The sequence below is a fragment of the Bombyx mandarina genome, chromosome 01 (assembly GCF_030267445.1).
Source record: "Bombyx mandarina strain Sakado chromosome 01, ASM3026744v2".
NCBI classification, from domain to species: Eukaryota; Metazoa; Arthropoda; class Insecta; order Lepidoptera; family Bombycidae; genus Bombyx; species Bombyx mandarina.
The window spans coordinates 19,540,995-19,564,290 of NC_143208.1; the positions used below are offsets into that span (position 1 = coordinate 19,540,995).

General features: G+C 32.5%; 2 protein-coding genes across 10 annotated transcripts in view; one reads left to right on the plus strand and one right to left on the minus strand.

The window, feature by feature from the left end:
* The window catches only part of NGR-A18 (neuropeptide receptor A18), a 40,458-nt gene extending 30,315 nt beyond the window's left edge, over positions 1 to 10,143 (plus strand). Inside the window, exon 3 of one of the 2 annotated variants that reach the window (XM_089732061.1) lies at positions 230 to 10,143. In XM_089732061.1, coding sequence (XP_089588187.1) covers positions 230 to 402 — 173 coding nt within the window. In that variant the 3' untranslated portion in view covers positions 403 to 10,143. The remainder of the gene's footprint in view (positions 1 to 229) is intronic. The other variant, XM_028171005.2, reaches the window with a different exon arrangement.
* fry (microtubule binding protein furry) overlaps positions 1 to 23,296 on the minus strand; it is a 177,739-nt gene that overhangs the window by 94,445 nt on the left and 59,998 nt on the right. The gene's annotated exons all lie outside the window — the stretch shown is intronic.

Below are 23,296 nucleotides of genomic sequence, written 5' to 3' on the forward strand. Positions count from 1 at the left end.
CACGCTCCATTACATTCAACACATTTTCTATCGTTTTTAGTAGAAACGTACCTAATTATTTGTGCTTGTCATAAAAAGGTCTCGAATGCTAGTTTTTCGGAGTATTTTATTATTTAAAATATCAAGACCAATATAATTTTGAAGCTTGCTTTTAGAGCTTATTCCTTTTGAGTACTGGGTCCAGGGGGGTGAATGATTGAATATTATTTGAGTGTGGCAATGCTAACAGGGAGACGTTTCGCAGCGACGTACGCAAGCAACACGGAGGCGACGAGCTACAACGCAGCGGCGGGCTCGTGCTGTCGACGCAACACCTGCGTGCTGGGCCGGTGGACCTTCGACAACAGCCGCCACCGACGCCAGGAGCCTCCCGTCGAGATGAAGACGTTCTCGTGTTCTTGACAAACGGACCAGGCGCGTCTACCGGTGCGCATCAGACCTCCCTACAGCTTGTATCCTTACAGCTACATTGTGAAGAGCCGCGCCCCTCGCGCCTACAGCGCGGACGTTGCCGAGGCGCTCTTTAATTAAATAACTCATGCAAAACGGTAAGTGTGCTCCAACAATTATCTAAACCGAATGAATTTAACATAAAAAATTTCAATCGGTGTTAACATTCCTAATGCTTATAATAAAACGATCGAGAGACAAAGTTGTTAAAGACGAAAGTGAAAATAAAAATTTTACATTATAGTGACAATATAATTAAAGCCAAAACTGACCAACAATCTTCTTAAAATAGTGCGTACCTAAAAAAGTTACTGAGTGTTTTTTAGAAACGTGCGACGCTAACTATTATAGCAAAACAATTGTATGCGGGTGACTAAACATCACAGGTGTGGCGTTTAAATTTAAATTATTGCAGGGCTGCGTGAAACCAACACGATTTCCAATCAAAATAAAAATTATCTTCCACTAATCTGGAGGTGAAATGAAATGTGTATTTTACAAACACTAGAAAAACGTTTGTGTTCATTGTTAATATCATATCACGCATATAATACAATTATGTTGTACAATGGTGTCAAGTGTTTGTCGTCAGCATTAGGTACACGCTCGAAACGAGCTATTAGTTATGCTTCCTATTAGGTCTGACGAGCTGGAAGTGAGTTACAGAGCTTGCATAGACTATTTTGAACTACATTAACGATCATAGTAGGAGACATAGTAACTTGCTTCGACAACGTGTCAGCGGTGCGTGAAAGCTATTCTGTAATTACAAAGTACAAGTAATTGGACACTTAAAAGTAGTAATAGTGATCTAGAAAGTTCGAGACTCGCGTTATCGTATTGGATTGTACCTATATATTGCGGAACGGTAGCGTATGTTGTATGTCTATTATCTAAAAATGTAGGACTTAAGCGATGGTAGTACTATATCATTTATGGTATTAGTTTAATTAAATATGAATTAAGGTTTTCGAAGCCAAATAGCAAGTGGCTTCTATTAGGCAGTTTAATATTGCAATACAATATTTCACTAATGGAACATGTATGTAGATGGATTAAAAACGTTATTGGTGAAGTCAGTGCTAATTAAATATAACCTAATAATTTTACGTTACGAAACGAAAACTACGTTCAAGACGGTGTTTGAACTTTTGTCAGGCAAAGTTTTGCAAAGTAAGCCGGGTGCTGCCTGCCTGATAGCAAACTTACCCAATTCGAGTACTAGATTGTAGAGACTAGTGATGTTGGACTCTAGGGTGTTTCGTTTGCTACAAAGATTTGAATTTCAGTATTCAAAACGAAGCCTCAGCGGAAGTGCGTGGAGCCTTTAAAGAGTCTTAAATGAAATTATTCACGTATGAAGATTAAAAAAACAATTATACTTATGTAGTAGTTACATGATTCGAATTCGAATTCGTTATCCAATTCGAGAAATTATATTGTTTGTGATAAATTCGCGTTACCAACAAAGTAAAATTACTTAGCTACGGTTAAGTTCGCGAAGAAACAGGAGAAGCTAAACTATTCATGATGCCCTTGAAGATTGGAAGTAAAATTGAGTGTTCGTTAAAAAATGATGAGACGTATTCAAACTCTAGTTGGGTTGTTAAGTGAAAGACTTTATGAATTTCTGGGAACTAATTATATTGAGAGTCAATATATGCAATTTAAAGATAAAATTCCGGAGCACTATTCATCGGAGCTTTATAGATAGGGCCGTTATAAGAAGTTTAATAATAATAATTTATAAAAAAAGATAAAAGTACTTTTATTTTAAATGTTGGTAATTTAAATATTCATAATAGTTTATGAATAATGAATATTATGAAGACTTTTTATAGTAAAAGGCAAAAAGGAAAACGAAAATCATGACTAAAACAGCAATTAAAAATCCAATAAATTAAAGAAAGACCTTTTATTGACGTTTCATAGGCTTAATGACGTTTTAACAATATTATTGTGACTATTGGGGTTTAGCTTTGAAATTGACTTAGAAGTCGAGGTGTGAAACCCGTTATATTATAACTAATGTGTAATAAGTCTTAGACTTTATGTTGTTTAGTCTATATTTAGTCATTTGTGTAGTGTACTGAGGTTTTAAATTTGTGTTAGAATGTAGATGTTCGAAAAACGTAGGGTCGTAGAATGGTAAAAAACTCTTTTGAACTATATAGTTTTAATTTCTGAATAAATGGCACTATTAGTGCTCTGTTAATGCTTTTCTCGACTGTAACTTGTATTAGTCTCTGGGTAGGCGCTATTTTAGATGATATCATCTCCCGCCTTACGTGGAGGGAAGTTGGGATCTAAAGTCCTACGCCTCTTATTATGTTCTCATTAAGATTGTTACATAATTTAAGCTTACTTGCTTTGATGACTAGGCACGAAGTAGTACAGTAGTAGGACAGAACGTTGAAAGAATTTGATTTAAAAAAAAAGAAGTGGAAACGCGTTATGCGTTTCACGAAAGGTTCGATCAGTACGATCAACTTTACAATGGCAATTGGTTGCGTGATAATAAATTATCATCAATCTTGCTATCATTTCGAATAGACTTGATAGAAGCACACTTTGTAAGCGTGCATAAAAAAGTTTACGTGAGGTTTCTAGTCAAAACCAAATCCAAACCACAGTTCTGATTAATAAAAATACCACAACGACTTTGAATTTAATAATGAGGTTTTAAAATAATCTTCTTCTACGCTGTATTAATTTATAATCTGGCTTGCACAGTAAAATACATTTCATTAAATTTATATGGACAATTTACATAATGACGACCAACTTTTCCTCAATGTTATTCCATAATTTGAATCATGACGAGACGAATATTTTTCAATAATGCAGGCTGAATAAAAATAAAAACTCAATTTGTAGTGATCAAGAACACGAGCATCATTAACGTAATTTTATATAACGCGTCCTTCAAAATATAAAAATAATATTTAGGAGCACAATTTAATACACTTTAAATCAGCTGACGTGCGTGTTCAACAGAATATATGGTTGTGGTCAACTAGCTTGTTACCATTTCGGCTTCTGTAGTTACTAAGAACCTAATTGTAGTATTGTAGTCTTACCTACGTGTCGCTAGTCCCACGAATGGTAGTTTTGGAAACGGCTCATTCCGTTCGTTATTAGCAAATAATAACTAACAGGAATTGTATGCCCTCAGTATAATAGATAGACATTGTCTCCCACTATACCCCATCTTGTTTATGGATCATGTGGTAAAATAAAATTAATAAAATTATAATTTGTTATCTTTATATTATAAATTCATATGGGAAAAGAGTAACTTTTAAAGTATTTATAATCAAAGATATTGTATATATCCATATGTACATTCGTCTAAATTACTTCTAATTGTACTAGTCCTACAACAGCAAAATTACTTATCTACTGCAACTAAATTTACTCAATATCACCACGACATTAAAATAGCAAATTTTGACAGTGATGCCAATTATTTTTATTATTTTACTCGGAATATTTTTAAATAGCTTAAAATTAAAACTGCTTTTGGAAGTTATTTAAGCTAATACGATTTCAAAACGAACTTTTAAAATAATTTATTTGTTATTCTCGAACAAAAAATATATTATTATATGGTTATTAAAATTTATAATATACATTATAATATTTTTTATTTTTATCAAGTGGACAATTGCCTTCGCATTTTTATTTCTGCTCTGTAAGCTCTGTGATCATACAAGAGCAGGTAATAAAATTTAGTGTTTTTTACTCTTGAATTCAAACAGAAGATTGTGATCGGGTTTTAATCGCCTCTAGTGGGAGAGTTAAGAGTGAGGTCGAACTCTACAGGGTGACGCGGTGGCGGCGCGTCACCTCTCCCCATTAGTGGGGAGCTAGACACAATTTCACTCGGCAATAACATCTATTACGAAATATACATGGTACCTATATTATTGGAAATGATGCTGAGCTAAGCAGATCCAAGTTTTAATGAATTTCCTGGTCATAAAAAACAAAAAATATGTTTGTTTGAACCGAGCGAGATTGAGAAAAAAGGTTTACAAAAACCTGTAGAATACTTCAAAAACGATAGGAACAGATTGGCGAGCGGCAAACGATGGCCAAAATATCACTAATTATGACCCCTGATCACCAAAAATTCGATAATCGGGATTTTACTCGTTTTTGTAAGCCTTAAAATATATTGGACCAACGTTTGTATTTTTTTTCCCATTTATTACAGTCCATTGAATACGTTAGTTGGGATTTATTTCATATTTATTATATCATGATGGTGTACATTTATTGGTTTTATCTTTATCTATCCCATCTCGTTTAGCTAGCTCCACGGCTTTATTTCTAACGGTATTTCGCAGCGAGGTTGAAACTTTTATAGCTTCAGATTTAAACGCCTCTAGTGAAGTTCTACTTGAATAATTTTATTTATTTTAAAATTACATAGTTCGTAGGTACTTTTCTAAATTTCTTGGTTCAATTCAATAATAAAGACCTTCCGGTGAAACATTCCGAATAAGACATTAATTCTATTTCGAATGAAATGAATTTTGTTTCTCATCAATTAAGTTCATTGTGTGAATAGTATATTGCATTTAAGCCATAGCTCAAAAGTTCAATTACGATTCTCTCTTAATGTTTGCATTATCAAAGCTCGCATTTATATTTCGGGGACTTGTTTCACCGGGAGCTCTGCGTGTGACCGCAAACCTGCAGTAGACATTTGCGATACAGCGTGGCAAATTTCAACTAAGATGCGGTCATGTTTATACTGTGACATGCTTATTTACGAGTTTCTGCACCCTTCTTCACTGGCAAATTGGGGAACTAATTTACAAAAGAATTGGTCTACATTAAAATATGTATTTGATTACTATAAAAATTAAAAACAAAAATACATTAATTGAATATAATTATTCGTCTAAAATTGAAACGATCTCATCTTTCACGAGTACTTTTAATTTGTTATCTACATCGTTTCCGACGTATTAACGATTGTTTTCGCCGCAATGTACTGCTCATAAAACAACTTTATTAAGAATATTGGAGAGTAGTAATTAGCACAATTTTGTAATATCGACGAAAAACACCTCTGTCGCCCACGAAAACCACGACAACTATTAAAGTATTGGAAACATGGGAAATATTAAAATGAAAATAATACTAGTTTTTTTTGCTTCGATGGGTAGACGAGCTCACCACCTGGTGTTATCGGTGGTTAACGCCGGAGCCCATAGACATCTACAACGTAAATTCCACAACCCACCTTGAGACATAAGTTGTGAGTCATAGTTTTATGACTCACAAGACGTCCTATCACCAGTAATAAATCAGTGATATTTACCCGTGAAAGTAGTATGGGACAATTGAAAAAAAAAATACATTCCTTTAGCTTTAGCTTATGGTCAACAAAATATTGACATGATCAATAACATTACAATTCTGGTTCTTTATACCCGATGTATATGTTACTTTTAACGTAGGTAAGTATATGTATGTTGCGCTCCAGGCGTACGGCGTTCGATCAAAGTGGCTGTGATAATAAGCTCAATTAAAAATTGTCTGGTTTCGGAGAAATAGAAGGAATTATCATAGTATGAATACCACCGTGCGATGGCAATATTATTTCAGTCATGTAGGTAAAACGCGTACCGTTTGCTTCAAGATGTAGCTAGCTCCCTTTTGTTTATTGGCAATTAGTATTTTTGTCTGATTTATTCATAAATCACTGCTTATTGTCGACACGTTTATATTATTTTATTCTACTTTTTAAAGTCATTGCTAAAATATCTTGACATAAAATTAAAGTATATAATAATCAATGAACACTTTAACGGCAATTTTCAAACACCATTAATGCCATAATTATATTCCTGATTATATAGACTTCAGCCTGGCATGTTACGGTCAATGTTGCACTCAACGATCCAGTCTTTGTACTTTTAAAATTTATAGCATAATTGTTATCTGTATCGTTCATGTGCCATGTATATATGTTTATAGGTACATAAATTTTTACGATTGTAATTAAAAGAATCCTGTACATTGAGTCATTCACGCCAGTGCCTTGGATGGCTTTTCTTGAGAGGTACCGTCGTTGCTCGATCTCGCGCTCGTGTTACATCGTATTTCGCATCCTCGGTCTTCTGATAAATTTGAAACGTTCATTTTCTACACTTGGTTATCTTTATTTTTCAATTAATTTCGTTTATAAGATCCGAGACGTGGTTGAAATATACATTGTTTTTTCTATATTTGCGTAGTACTAAGTGATTATATTTTAATTCGGTTTCCACGTTAATGTGCTGGATATGTATGATACTGATGGCTTTATTAATTAGTGTGCGTAGTTTGCATTTTCCAATAATCACCTATTTTAATCATAGTATACACTTTATTCTATAATCCGGACCGGTCGAATTAGGATGAATCTTAAATTATCACAAATAGATTTTCATTTATACTTTTACGCTTATTGGATATCTGTTCGAAACCATTTTTTTATAATTGTTTCTTCTCTTTACTTGTATGTATATAGATTTTGAGGTCTTATTAAGTTAATTGGAATTCTATTTTTACCGGTCAATTAATAATAGGAATCGAATCTGTACATTTGGGTTCACGTAGTGCCTTACCATTTATTGTTGGGCCTGCGACAAGTTTGGGTGTCGACATGCGGGTTGCCGTTCGCGGTCACCGTGTCGGATTCCAAGCAAGCATCGAGGCCGGGTCCTGTCATACGGAATAGAACCAATAGATGACAAGGGCGTTGTTGCACGTTTAAAAGAGTTTAATGTTTTTGGGTGGACACATTTTCGTAGGTAGTACCCCTGATTACGCTGTACAGAGATAACTATAGTGAACCTGTTATATATTTCTAATAACGGAACTATATATTATTGACATTGACCGTATCATGAACCATTTAGGTAATATTGAGTGCAAGTACACTGAACATCCGTTACGTTTGCTTTGCGGGGTGGAAAGTTATCTGGTATGCTCAACGGAGTCAACAAAGAACACGTACTCTTTGTTTGATACAACAATATCCGATATTTGCATTCTTTGCTTTTCCTCGTGAACAAGAAATTTTATTCAACAGTTCACTCGCATAGAAAATTCAATCTCAAAGTTTTGCAAAGTTGTAGAAATTGGCACTAGTGGTGTTTGTTTGTCATTTAATTAGTATATATGTACCAGATGCTGTTGTAATACTAATACTACAGGTTGCGTTTCTCAATCTTTTATAGGTAAAACTAGTAACTGTCTCTGTTATGGATCTGACAAATTCTGTGGCGATCCTAGCACGCGTTTCCCTTCTAAACGTCACGTCGTACTTTCGGCTTCTTATTTATAAAATATGACATCAAACTAATTCATTACAACAACACTACTGAACTTTCAGATTACACAATCTTGTATATATGTATGTATTTATTACTATAGATATATATTTAAAGTTTATGAAGTATGCATTCCTCACATAAAATGTATTAACTTTATATATTTCGCTTAAACTCTCTTCTTATAAGGATTGTACATAAATAGTGCTTAATGTTAGTTTTCGACGAACTGAAACACAGTCCGTTCGTTTTAGTTGTAAATTAGGTAAATGTTCTCAGCATTCCGCAATAACTTTCAATAAAAGAGTGGGCGGAAGTAGATTCTTCCAAATTTACTTTAGGAGTTTTAGCTTAAATTCAAATTAAAAATAAGGTTACTTTAGATTTCCCAATATTATATAGTTGGCACGGTAGCATTGTATATAACATATTTTTAAAGTAAGTCGGAGTTCCGGAAGTCATTGGCAGATTTCGATTTCTTCACACTACAAAATAGTAAAAAAATAAATAATGTTAATAACTAATTGATAGATGCAATAAGCAAGCCACAAGCAGTATACAAGTGATATTAATATTAATGACGATAAGATAAAATACTTTTTTTATTTTATTTTAAATCTAACATGAAAAAAGATCTGTAGATCAATATAAAAAATCTGCTAATTAAATTTCGGAAAGTTTTCACGTTAATAAGTTAATTATCCTTCAAAGTAATATAATGATAAAATATAACTTTGAGAAATATAATTATATTAGTTTGAAGGATGTGAAACAAGAGTAAATACATATTTATTTGTAGGTACATGTAGGCATAGGAGTAATAAAAACAAAAATAAGTAAAAAATAATAATAAAAAAACGAAAATGAAAAAAAATATTACATTATCTGTAGTTGTATATCTTTTTTTCCTTTTTATATATGTAGTTAGAGTTCACTAAGCCCGGAACCAAAATGGTAAGTCTTCGCTTAGTTCCAGGTGTGGTACCTACTAAGTTACCTATCGAGTTAGAATATTCATTATAATCGGCTGTTAGTATTAATTGACTCGTGTTTTGTCAAATGTTAATATGTGTAGTACTTAATGAATGGCTGTGACATTTCTATTAATTTTTAGTCTAGAATAATGATGACCTTGCATACTCATAAAGGGTAAGCTTTGTCGATCACATGGTCGAGGTGCATTTGAATAACAGCGCTAATTATGAAAAAATGTTGAATGTCGTGGCAGCAGAAAACCGTATGTCAATCTGAGCCGGTGATATTTTTTAAAATAAAATTTAATTAAGTCAATTTTAAATTTATGCAGAATTCAATTCCTCCAAATTTGTCGAACAAATAAGGTTTCAAATTTAAACCTAGATATTTTCTTTTCAAAATTATATTTCGAACATAAGATTTATTGTGGTAATAGAATTAAGAAAAAAATATTGAAAACAATAAAAAAGTTTTAGACCACCAAATTTATTTTAAATTAACTAAGCGGAAGGCGGAGGATCGCATTATGTGGAAGGCATTGGGGAAGGCCTATGTCCAGCAGTGGGCAGATAAAGGCTGATGATGATGATGAATAAATTATTAAATCTTAAGAAAAACCTCGATTCAATTTGAGATATCATATTCAGAATCATTGTAATTTACATTTTTGTTAGTAAATAGAAACAAAAATAATTTAATTCTAATATAAAATAATATATCGTGTAAATATAAACTGATCTATTGGCTGTTATTAGTATTAAGTAATTGAGTCGTCTATTATCAAAGGCGGCAATCTGTGCATTTGGACAACAAAATTTTATTGATATGTCAATACAGATTTATTTGAATATAATCGTCTCCTTCAAAGAATACGGTTCAAAACCTGCATTAAATAAAGGTTAATAGTTAACCTGTTATTTATCTAAGATGTCGTTCCGAAGAGTTTTGTGACTGCCGATGGAATACAAAGTCAAAAATTCGTTTTTCTGATTTACCAATCATTGTCCAAAAGTCAGATTGCCGCCTTTGATAATAGTCGACTCAATTAGAGTACTACAGTTATAGAATAAGATTTAGGGTATGTAATGTTAGTTAAAAAACAAATATATAACAAGAAAAATCTATTTCTATATTTGCCAAGCTTCACTTTCGACTTAATGCAGCGGTTTAGAACTTACTAATTTAATTACAATATACTATGCACTTGAAGAATTTCTTATTTTTAGATTATATTCGTATTCCGTTGCTTATCTAATCTATTTATCTATCTAATGCATTCATAACAATGTGAATAATTTCCAGTAAAAGATAATAAACAATGATTTTGTACTTAAGAAAATTACGATTTTAACTTTATCTAACCAAAACACCTTTTCGTAGCCCAGATCTTATCCAAAATTCGTTTAAAATAAATAAAGATCATAAATGAACCCGTTCGGTGAGCAAATAATTCAATAAGTAAGTCAGTTGATAGACAACTAAATACGATTTATTTACTAAAATCGTATGTAAAAAGAAAAAAAAACATAAATACGTAAAACATAAATTTTAATTTGTTCAAATATTTCCAATATTTTTTTAGAAATTTGTAAATTCATGAATCTTATCGTTTATTACAAAATACTGCTATAGTACTACGAGTATAAGTAGATATAAAAGCCACTAGCAACTAACAATGTATATAACACCAATTTTAATCGATAGGTTACACTATAATAATTCTTCCCCATAAGGTATAGAACACCAATTTACTAGATAGATTACATTATATAATAATTCCTCCTTATAAGGTTTAGAATACCAAATTACTAATGTTACATTATAATAATTCATCCCATATTTTCATCATCTTGTGATGGCGAATTAAGTGCAGAGTCTCCATTGTTTTGCCTCCGTCATACACAGTCAGTCTGAGCCAAATATCTTTCGATATTGATTACAACAAGAAATAGGGTATTCTTTGTCGCAGTCGTATCCCTGATGTCAGAATATCCATTGACAGCGATGATAAAAAACATTCAATGGCAATAAAAGATTTCGTTTCACTACATCACCTTTACACGTAATATGGTATTAGGCTAATAAACGATTTTAGATAAAACATTATTTTCTTTTTTTTTGCAATGTACTATCGACATTTACAGACACGCTGCAGTTTACTTCGATTACAAAATGACCACTTTTTACAATATATTTTTTCAGCTATAAAAGATTCTTAAAACATATGATAGCTTTTTTTAAATTCATCCTTCGAACTAATTATCATCACTCGAGATTCTGTAATTAATTAATTTTCATTGTAGGTTATTTATAGTTATCGGGACCAATTCACAATTATAATGAAACGGGATAATTAATGTATGTTTTAAAATCTACCGTCGAAATAGAGCCATTCACTACAAGCAAATACTGAATAGAATTTCGGTTTTAGAGTATAATTGCGCTATATTTAGTTTTTTAGTAATCTCATGTACTGAAATATAAGGCTTCATTTTAAAACATTCCATTATAGATTATTTTGTAAATTTATTTATGTTTGAAACAAGCCTCTTTTTTTTCGGGCTGGGGGCCGAACCTCTTGCGAGGAGGTCCCCAAGCCTAGGGGGCGCGCGATGTATGTGGGACTTGATGATCTGCAGATGTTGCAGACCGCGGGTCCACGGAGTTTTAGGGCCCTACCGCACTAAGCACTCCCCTGCGCTCTTTTCCAACATTCACTAACTTGAATATTAGTCGCATGAAAATTTTACTTAACTTAAAATATATCTTTTAGACACATATCAGAGTTTTAGATTAAGCTTAAGCACGACTTTTACTTAGTGATGTTTTAGAGTAGATATTTATATAGTGGGTTAGTCGTGGAAACGATATTCCTAACGTTACGTTAACGTACTAAACGTCTTAATTTTCTAACGTTAAAGCAGAAATATTACTATTTGCGTAATCACAAAACTAGCATTTTTGTTTATTTACTGTAAGCCCGCACAGGTTTTTACAGCATCTTGACGTGAAGCTGTAATGCATTCCGGTTTGTCACCGGATGCAATAAAAATATAACAAATGCAGTTACCGAGAAAAACAAAACTAAATAGACCAGATTGTTGTTTCTACATTTTATTTCAACATTAACAGTACCATAGATTTCAGTTACATTTATAATGGTTTCACATAAGAAAACCTACTTAATTAACTTAAGAATAACGATTTTACGTGAGATTGGCATATTTGATTGATCTAGTGACTGACAATAGCATCGCTGCGGGGTTGAAGTGCAGGGCAAACTTTTTGTGCTGACAGTTCAGTGATCAACTTGTGTGGGGAGATGAGGATTCTAGCGTCAAATGTTTTAAATAGTTAAAACAAGTCAAGCGACTTTTTTGGCGGGAACGCGAGATGTGAAGTTGTGTGATTTATTTTATTTCGTCTATTTAGTGTTTCTTCAGGTTTAAATGTGTAATAACAGTGGTTTATTAACTGTTTAATGTCTGTGAAAGTGCACAAATGTGGGAAAATGAAACAAAGCCACTAGACGTAACTTCTCGGGATCCTCCAAAAAGTCCACTGAAAAAATCTCAGTAAATGACCACCATTTTACTGAGGTTATATGACATCCCATATCATCTCATTTAATTTCAGCTCAGTTGATTAATGTCTCAAATTAATCATATTCATTTCATTTTATTTCACTCCATCACATCATTTTTCATAAAAATGAGAATATAAATTAAAATAAGACATGACCTAAAGGTCTTAGTTACCAGGTCATAAAATCGCTTAAAAAAACAAGTTAAACATCCACGAGCAATCGATCAATTAAACAACAAGGTTCAATGAAAATGTTGATGGTTGACTTTGATGTTATCAGTCACTCAATCAATGCAAATAAACCAATAGTAAAACATGTAAAAATTGAGTTTAATATTTGAGAAAAAATTAACAAATTGCTTCGACAAATATGTATATTAAATGTCCAGTACTGAGAGTACTTAAAATGTTATATTTTCCTCTGTTTATTGAAATTGACCTTTCATGATAGATGTAAATACTAAATAAAAAAGGAATTAGAAAAAAAGAAGATTTACATTTGTAGATCACGCAATTTAATTTTCAGTTTCACTTTGTTTCCATTTCCTTTATTGTAAGTAGTTCCCATTTTCTCTACGGCTGTCTCTCTCTCTCTCTCTCAATCAAATTTTTGATTCCACTAAATGGTTTATTAGTAGTTATTGTTTAGGTTGATTCGATTGATCTCATTATTTTCCATTCTGTTTCCAAGCCGTTGTCGCGCGGGTATACGAATCGTTTCACAACGGCTTTAAGTTGAATTGTGATAAATCTTTTGGTAGGTACTTCGCGCAGTTATTGGTAGAGTACGATAATTAACATTAAGTTTAGATTTAAGAATATATCTTTAAATAAAACAAATATTCATTATACTATATGATACATGTAGTATTTTAGAATTTAATGCTAGTATTAAAGTTAGTGCAATATTATTTATTTTTAATTTAATGAATGCACCTTCTGGAAAGTACACTGTTCATGTTTATACAAGCTGCCGACCATTTCATCAATAAGTTAGGGTTTAAATATTTGGACAATTTCAAAATTATATTAACGATTCTTTTATGGGCATTTTACTTTCACAATCCATTTCTAAAGTAGAAGTTTATCAATGATTTTAGTTTACCTTATTTTGAGAGTAACAATACTTAGATCTGTTAAATAGAGAAATCTTATTGCATTATATTACAGGATTAAAAAAAAAAAAAACAAAAAAAATTAAAAAATAAAAAAAAAATTAAAAGCTAAAGAAAAAAAAGAAAAAAAAAAGTATTTAGATTAAATATAAGTATCAAATAATCGGGGACCTATTCCAATTAGTCAGTCACTCGGATTAAGTTGTTTATATGTATATAGATAAGAGAAGAATTTATATGCACATATGTAAATAATCATAAACAGACACAGGTCCAACAAACCCGCAGACTAAAGTTTGTCAGGAGTGGGAATCGAAAACACGACCTTCGGCCCAGCAGCCTATACCATCGGGTCGGTATAATCAAACACAATTGAAAATAAACAGGTATCTGAAACTAAGTCCACTACAGACTACAATACACAGTATCATAATGTTGTTGTGACTTACCTACAAAAAATCAATTATGGTAGGCGATTCTATTAGGATTTTAGAGTTAAAAGTATATATTTATAATATTATAGGGACATAGTAGTATAATTAGTTAATACATAGTTACTGATCACCTTTACAAATGATGTAGAATGATAAATTAATAGCATTGGATAGTAAGATAAGCCTGTAAAGTATATTTAATTTTCGTCATTACGGGTCGTATTGTGAGCATGAACGGTTTGGTGCCACCATCCTGCTAATTTTTGATGCCTGCAAATAATAAGTTTCAGTGTGGTGTGGTATTCCAGCCGTTAGACAGTACCATATTAAAGTAGGTAGGTAGTATTGAGACTCCGATACCAAGTCTCTGTCTGTCCTTTGCAGCCTTAAAAGTTTTATTCGCTGGGACATAATCTTTAATATTCTTTTGAGTGTTATGCAGAATGCTGAGAAACATTTTTAGTAATGTAATCATTAGATAGTTCTTAGATACACACATAAATAGATATTAAATATACATAAATAACAACTGTGGTCAATGGAAGCGTCAGAGCAATGAAACAGATTTTTGTAAATCAAAATCATCCCATAAAGTCTTGCTGTTCACATCTTGTTTGAAGTGGGCGGTTCGTGTAAATTCACGTTGTGTTGTTATATATGTGTGTGGACTATAGTTACAGTTTAAAGCGTACCATCGTCCTAGACGATGCCTTTGTACAAAATTAATAATACATCAATAAAAAAGTGAATACGAACATTATGTTCATTGAAATAATAGCGACGGCCTCAATTATGTATTTAAAAAATCACAAGTTCCATACGTTAAAATTTACATATCATCAAATTACAAAAGTCTGCTTCTAATCTGCCGCGGTTCACATGACAACATGCACCTGTTTGTACAAAGAAGTAAAATTCGTGATTGATTAATAGAGTAACAAATATATCGACGTCTGTCCACTACCCTCCCCCGGTCTTTATCAACCCACGATATTCATCTTATCATAATTAGTATTAGAAGTATTAGTTTTAGATGTCCGTGTGAGGAATGTATATTATACAGATATTTTTATTTTATCGGCGTTCAAATTTAATAAGTCATGAATATTTTTGCGACTGCTGAACAATTTTACAGCAGTAGTCTTGCTTACGTAAATTCGGCAATCAGTTCTAAAGATTGAGGAAAAGGCTAAAATTTCGTTCTAAAAGGTTTGTATAACAGCCGAAAGCTACAGAAACCTACCTACCTACTAATTGGTTATTAAAAAAAAAGGAAATTTTTAATGAAATGTATTCATTGTGCAATGTAAGATACTTGAATTTTACGAAGCCTTTATAATATTTTATGTGTTTGTCTGGTCATTATCAACAGAAGGTATTGTTGTGGAAATATATACACCTTTATACTGAAGGTAACGTGTAACAGTGTCTTCTTATTATTTTATGAGTATTATCAAATTATAACATAATCAACATTAATACTATTCTACATTCAAAAGTGCAGTAATATAAATACAAATTATCCAGTACCGTTTATTTATTAAAATACAATTCACAATAATAATTCTCAGATCCGACACATAGCCAACACAGGTAACAACAAGCCACAATGCGCGAATGCATACCGTGAACAGGCGGTAAATTTCATCGAACATCAAACATATTCGATATGCAATATTGAATGCCATCAGACGATTGTCTACATCCATGAAATTCGGGAGTTATTTCGTTTCAGTGAATCGAACGAAGGTTGTATGTTTGTAATAACAGAAAGTTCGCGCATTGCGGGCAGTGCTGATTCGTAAAGAGATTTCAATTCACAATTGTCATTTAAAAAAAAACACTCATAAAACACAAATCAAACAATTTTAACCGAAGAGTTTAATCACTGGAGAATTATTTTTCATTACCATGTGTTTTATTATAAGCTAAATTATGTATTTTGTAGTATTGTAGCACTAGTAGTAAGTAGTTCTTAGCAAGTATTTAATATTTGTATAAAAGTCATAATAAGTGTAGCATGAATAAAGTGAAGTAGTGAAGCGGTTTTGCGTGTTTAGCAGCAATTAAAGTACAACATCAGTGACAAAAAGTCGGATGTCTGATATTTCAAATTCTGATGGATTGTAATGTATCGTAATTGTGTTTTCTTAGGCCTTAAAATAATAGTTCTAAAAATAACTTCAGCACTTTTATTAACTTTGTCAGTTGTCGTTTAATATTATGTACATATATCTACTAGTATATACACACGTGGTCATAATCCCGATGTGAATCATCATCGAAATGAAAAACTTTTGCAATAACGATATTGAAATCGATCAGAATTCGGATTATTTCATTGTAACATAATTATATAACTACCGCTTCATAGCTGTTGGATATCTATTATGACTAATGAACATGTTTTAATCATATTCTATTCTATGTGTTTAGTATACTTTTAGAAGATTTTCTCTATGTATGTATGCATTTTTGGAGGTTTATCTGATTGTGTTGATTATAAGCTCCTGATAATTCTTTGTAATAAAATTAATTATTTTTTTCTGTAATCTTATATAATTTAATATATTAAACATATTCTTTTTTTATTACCAAAGATTTTTTTTAAATATCTCTTGTGTAATGCTTTTTTTCACGTAGTCATAGTTCATTGTTAATTGTGAGCTCAGCATTGGGTTTAGCTTAAATATAGGAGCCGGTTTCAATTTGTTCTGGTTATATTTTTTCTATATTGTATATTATGCCAATTATAATATTTGTCATACTACTTTGGATCATAGCAGATTGTCGTTTTTTTTGTGTATTTATTAAAAATGAATCGCATCATTTTACAGTTTGTCAATTTAACTTCATTTAATGGACGTATATATGTATCATTTGTTTTTACAATTAAATTATTTCCTTCCTGTGTGTGTTTTATTTACTCTACCTATGAAGCATTTCACACATATTCACTCCTAATATTTGCATAATTAAAAATAAAATACTTTTAAAAAATTAAACATTCAAGATTTTTATAAATTATCCAAAATTAAGTTATGGCGTGGTGAACAGGTATGGATGTGTATCGCCATTAGAGTTATTTTAGTATCGAAACCGCCATGCATTCCAGTTCGAAGGGCGGGCGACCAGCCATTTACTCCGATGTTTTGAATGAGAGTTGAATTCACTTAACACCAGACGGGCCGCGAGCAAGATAATCTAACTAAAGCAAATTTGTGATTTTTTACTTTGTGACATTAGACTAGTATTGTTTGTACATTGCTGAAGTCTATGGGCGACGGTAACCACTCACCATCAGGTGGATCGCATGCTCGTCTGTCTACAAGGGCAATAAAAAAGAAGAAAAAAAAATTAACACGAAACTATTACATCCATAACCCAATATTGTAATAGTATCAACATGTACAGTAGAAATATAGTACAAATGCATACATCGTAGTTAGCACCAGTACGGTTATGGGTTCTGAGACTACATCGGCTAGCAGTGAATGGAAGAACAATGACAGCGTTATCGTTGATATTATTTATTTTAATCTTTTTTGTGAGTATAAAAAATTAAGTAATAAATTTCCAGGAATCAAACAAGACCTGTCTCAAATGACAGTTTGACTGTAGCCACGGTCATTAAGCACTAGTCCAACAGACGATCAGAATTTACTAAATATTTTTATTAATTACGAGCCATGTATGAGAATTTTTTTGAAATCGAGTTAAGTCTCAGTTATTTCGAAATAATCCTACCCTTCCAAATCACAATTCAGAACTGGGTGAAGAAGTCCTTCGTAATATGTATAGCTTCGAACCTCATGTAATATGTAGTTTTTATTAGATGAAGTCGTCGGTAAAAAAGAAGACGCCCGGTCTGCTCATATTGTAACTGTGCTGGAGTTAAAATCCTTTAAGCAGCTATCAACTTTTGTAACAAAATACACATGTTCATGAAAGAATAGACCACTGAACCAGTGGGCGTTCCGGTTTTGTTTGGAGTACATTCTCTTATAAAATGTAACTGAAACAGCGACCTCATGTGTCAAGTTGACAGGCCGTAAGTATGTTCTTCCATCTAGCGTAATTAATATATAATAAGAAAAGGAAAGGTAAAGATATCGTTAGTATCTGTTCAAATTACGATCAACACAATACAATCTTCATACGTTAATCATTTGCGAAAATTGGCTTCTCTTCGTTTAAATCAGGGTGAACTTAGAGAACTCAAAAACTTTTTGTCTTTAATAAGATATACTTTATCAATTGGTACGAATCGCCATGTGTGGCTGCTGACTTTTAAAGCTACAAGAAGTTCTGAATCAACTGAGCATTTACACCAATTTTTTTTTTTAAATACTAAAACTCGTGGGCTAAAGGATAAGACGTCCGATGCATTCGTTCTAACTTATATCTCAAGGTGGGTGGCCCATTTGCGTTGTAGATGTCTATGGGCTCAAGCCACCAGTGGCATCAACCACTTAACACCAGGTGGGCCGTGAGCTAGTCCACTTATCAAAACAATAAAAAATATATACGGCTCGCATCATTTACAACAGTTGTATGGATTTAAAGCTCAAAGTTTAGTGCAACTAGAGATACAAAAGCTCAGCGACGCTTTCACGGATTTAAAGATATTTTCTTATTCAAGCCCAGACGATTTGCTGAAAGCACGATTTCGCACTAGGCGACGGCTTATACATTTCACTAGGAAGCAGTTCGTTTTGAAGTTTGCGTGGTATTTGTTTCAAAAATACATAGTTATTTAGACTTTTTAGCTTTTTTTTTTATTGCTTAGACGTGTGGACGAGCTCACAGCCCACCTGGTGTTAAGTGGTTACTGGAGCCCATAGACATCTACAACGTAAATGCGCCACACACCTTGAGATATAAGTTCTAAGGTCTCAGTATAGTCACAACGGCTGCCCCACCCTTCAAACCGAAACGCATTACTGCTTCACAGCAGAAATAAGCGGGGCGGTGGTACCTACCCGTGCGGAGTCACAAGAGGTCCTACCTAAAAGCTTAATGTCTTAGCTTAATGTCTTTGTTTAAATCGAAATCATTAGTATGAATTTCTGAAGGTAAACGTATATTTTTTAGATACAGGCATAGATTAGAAAGCACATCTGATTTCAAACGGTTCTCGGTGTCTCTAGTCACCGTAGCATCCGATAGAATTTGATGATTCCCTGGTAATAGTTACAAAACACTGTTGCATTGTCACGAGACTTCCATGCAATTGTTAAGTTTATTGATCGTTAAACAAATACTAGTGGATTTAAAATTATATTGAATGTCTCCGTGTATACAAATATAAGTATAAGGATTCAGAAGTAGTCAATGTGCAGTGTATAGTGTGTAGTAAGTGTATTAGAACGTAGATTCATTATTAAAGTATCACCGCTAACGACCCTATCACGATAACGGAAATACTCGTAAATTATAGACCAAGTAAAGTATTGTAATAAAACAAAAAAGAAAAAAAATGTCAGATATTGTGCACAATAGATCGGTGTTACCTATTACTGATACTCATGTTTTTGAAACTATGGATTTTAGTTTTTACGAGTATTTAGTTATGTTATTCGACTTTAATTTTTTATTCCTTGGACATGTAAACCAACTAACAATGGTTAATGTTAAATGGTTTTCGGAGCTCATAGAGATTGCTATCATTGTTATCACCTTGGGGTATGATGAGGTCTAAATTTAAATGGTCTACTGCTTCGCGGTAGAAATAGTTAATGCGATCTACCTACTACCGCGGAGTTACAAGACCCCTATCGCCAGAAATCAACTTAATTAATTTTTTTTGTATTTTATCATACCAAGTTACTTTCACTATGAAAGTCGTTCGTGAACATCGGTCGTGCAAGCGTCGCATGACTCGATACGAGCACAAGGGGCGTGTATATTTTAGGCCACGACGACATCGAATTTGTGTAATATCTTAATTTTTTTTTTTGTTCGTGGGTATATTAGTGAACTCCTCCTGAACGCTGAAATTTTCAGATTTAATACGTGTATATATAGGACAAGGTCTGTCCGGTCGGCTATTATAATTTGAAATACTAAAGACACGTATTATCTATGCTATTTATAAATGAAAGCTGATTTAAAGCAGCTGAATTGAAATTATAAAAAAAAAATATTTTGGTTGAATTAATTTATTCATGTTTATTGGTGATGTGTGTTATATAAATAAATGAAACTAAATATTTGAGAATCTAATAACGTTACGTAAACCAATAATCCTAAATAATTAGTGCAGAAGTAAACAGAGAACAGGAGTCGTTCATCCTCAATATTGTAGGGTATCAATATTGTACAGGTAGGTACCTCCTAGTCATCTTAGTTATCAAATAAGGTTTTTTTGACATTTGAAGTCAACTGTGTAGTCGACTGACTGATGTGATTTTCTTACAATGTACAGGAATGACGAATTACATATATATTATATTTTTGACAACATAAATAAAATACTAGTCACATATTATATTTAAAGGCGAAAATCGTATAAAATGTTTATTTTAATCCGGTACAAAATATTGTGAGATTACAACTTCTACTTACATATATTACACAGCTATGTATCAATAATGAATATTAAATTATTCTTGAATAAAATACTGCGTGTCATCGTTTTGTTTTTAATTTCCAGCTCTAACAGCCTCCGCACACACAGAGAAATGTAAATATAACCGAGCCCCAATTCTTAAAAGCGGTAGTAGTAGCTATTGTCATTAAAACAATACTAAATGTTAATGTTGCCCTCACTCGGTTATACAATGACATCTCTTTTTTTCACAATATGCTGTGGCCTAATTATACGTGTAACATTGCATTCGTAGCAAAGCGTTACGTAAGTGCTACGTTGTACTACGTGGATGTCTACGTTATCCTTGAATGTAGCACTTTCGTAGCCGAGGCGTAGCCAGTACGAATAGTAATTCGAGGCTTGAAAGGCAAACGTGACTAAGCGACAATAACTGCTTTGTACATAAATGATAGGCAATAACCATATTCGATGCGCAAAAAATATATATTTCTAGGTCTATTAAAATCATTTCAATCCTACAGCTAGGTTCATTAATATAGAACATTTTTCAGGTATTTCTCAGGTACTTTTTAAATTAATTTCAACTTTAAATTAGTCTACTGTAAAGTTCATGCGTTGTCGCTTAGTCACGTTTGCCTTTCAAGCGTCGGTATGTAGGTTTTGATTTTTATAAGCTGTTTAATCAGTTATGGGCATTGATAATATCAGCAGTACGATCAACAAGACTCTTGTACTAAGCCAAATAACTTATCTGTATCTAATTAATTCACTAATAACACAAATGAGTCAGCTTGATATAATTACTGATGGGTAGAATCTACAAAATATGGATATCAAAATCAAAAGTAAAAATGACTTTTTATTAAAGGAAATTTTTACTTTTGTGTGTAAGGGAACCATTCCAGAAGGCGATAGGATAGTTCAACTAACCGTATTTTTACCTATCAACTATCTCCGTGCACTCAAAACATTGGAATTCGTATGTCAGCTGATTTCAATTACGATACATTGCCTGCAGTGCAGAATAATAATGGAAAAAATATAATATTCGATATTTTCAATATGTTAGAGTTCATCGACACCACAACCTGTCTTCGTTTTGGGGACAGTCCCAATACAAACTGTGCAATAAGATATATTTATTCTAAATACAAAATAAAAAATTTGCTTTTTGCTATTTTTTCTTTTCTTTTATTAAGGATTAAAGCAATGGCTTTAATGAAATACGAGTACAAACTTAGTATTAATACACATAAGAAATCAGTCAAAAACTAATATATACAATTAAAAAAAAGGTTTATTCCTATAGAACTAAACGTAGACTGTTTAATATGACGATATATTGTTTGGTTTAAATATATGTTGTGGTACATGATATACATTAATGCACTACGAATAGGCTAGAACGGTGTTTCCCAACGTGGGGCTCATGCCCCACAAGGGGGCAATTTGATCATTAAGGGGAGCAATCGCACTAACTTAAAATAGAAAATCTGTGTTTTCAAATTTTAAATTTTTTATGATATGTTTCGAAAAATGACTTACTGTGTTTTGATAACAATTTCATAGTGATTTCTTCCTAAAACCTATCATTTATGTTTCTTAAATGAACAAATAAAAATTTTAATGACAAAAATTATGTATGGAGGGCATAAACATTTTAGAAATGTTACAGTGTGGCATGGCATACAACAGTTTGGGGGGAAACACTGGACTAGAAGTCTTTATACCACTAGTAGTAGATTGATCAGCTTGTATTGCTTTTTTCTACGAAGATAACATAACTGTTTATAATATGGTGAAATTGACAACATAGCCTAGTAGTTCTGAAAATACATTAATATTAACAGAAATTACAACAGATGCAATATTAGTAGGCTTATACATAATCTTATCATTATTCGAAATCTAATAGAGAAAACCACAACATTGAACTAAATGATATGGCATTTATATTGAGGCATATACGTGTTCGTTGGTAGTACGTTATGACTCACACTGGTGCAGAATGGGCTTTCCAGCTTGAGGTCGGAATCGAGCTCACTGGCGTGCTCGGTTTGATCTTGAAAATTTTCACAAAATGCTGAAGAAGATTTTTTGCCTTTATCATATAACTTACTTATTCATGTCATTGATTTAAATTGATAAGGTTTCTGTATTTATATTTATCAGCCCTAAAGGGATAATCGCACTAATATTTGGTTTTATGAATCTCATTTGTATACAATTTTCCAACACGAACATCAGACACCGAGGAAAATTCTGCGAAATTTTACCGTAGAATTTAATAGTGAGAAACGCGCATCACATCTCAAACAGTACAGTACAATAAGTACATGGTGTTTGCCACATCCAAATGGTATCACAGTGTTCAGGTGGCTTTTCAAAGAAATTCAACCGCAACTTTTAGAGGAGCTTTGACAATGTTAAAGATTTTATAGACGATTCTCTGAACGATATCCTCGCTAGATGCGCTATTTCACTTTTAATATACATTTTTACTATGAGTGAAATAACCTATAAAAATGAATGGCAAAACAACTTATGTATTTTAATGCGTAATTCTTTTATAATGGTTTGGTTTTCCGAGGTTTGACGAGTCAATATGAAGGTTATCTTGGCGCATTGCTACATATAAATGGTAAACACAGTTGTTTATTGGAAAGATGACACCTCGTCAACTTTCAAATAACGTGAATTTCAAACGAGGTTTGCGGGGACCATTCAGTGGTAGGCAACGGTTACGCTGTCTTTAGCATTGTCGACTTCCATGAGCGACAGTAACAACTCACTATCAAGTAGACCGTATGCTCGTCTGTCTACAAGGGAAATAATATCATAATATATTTG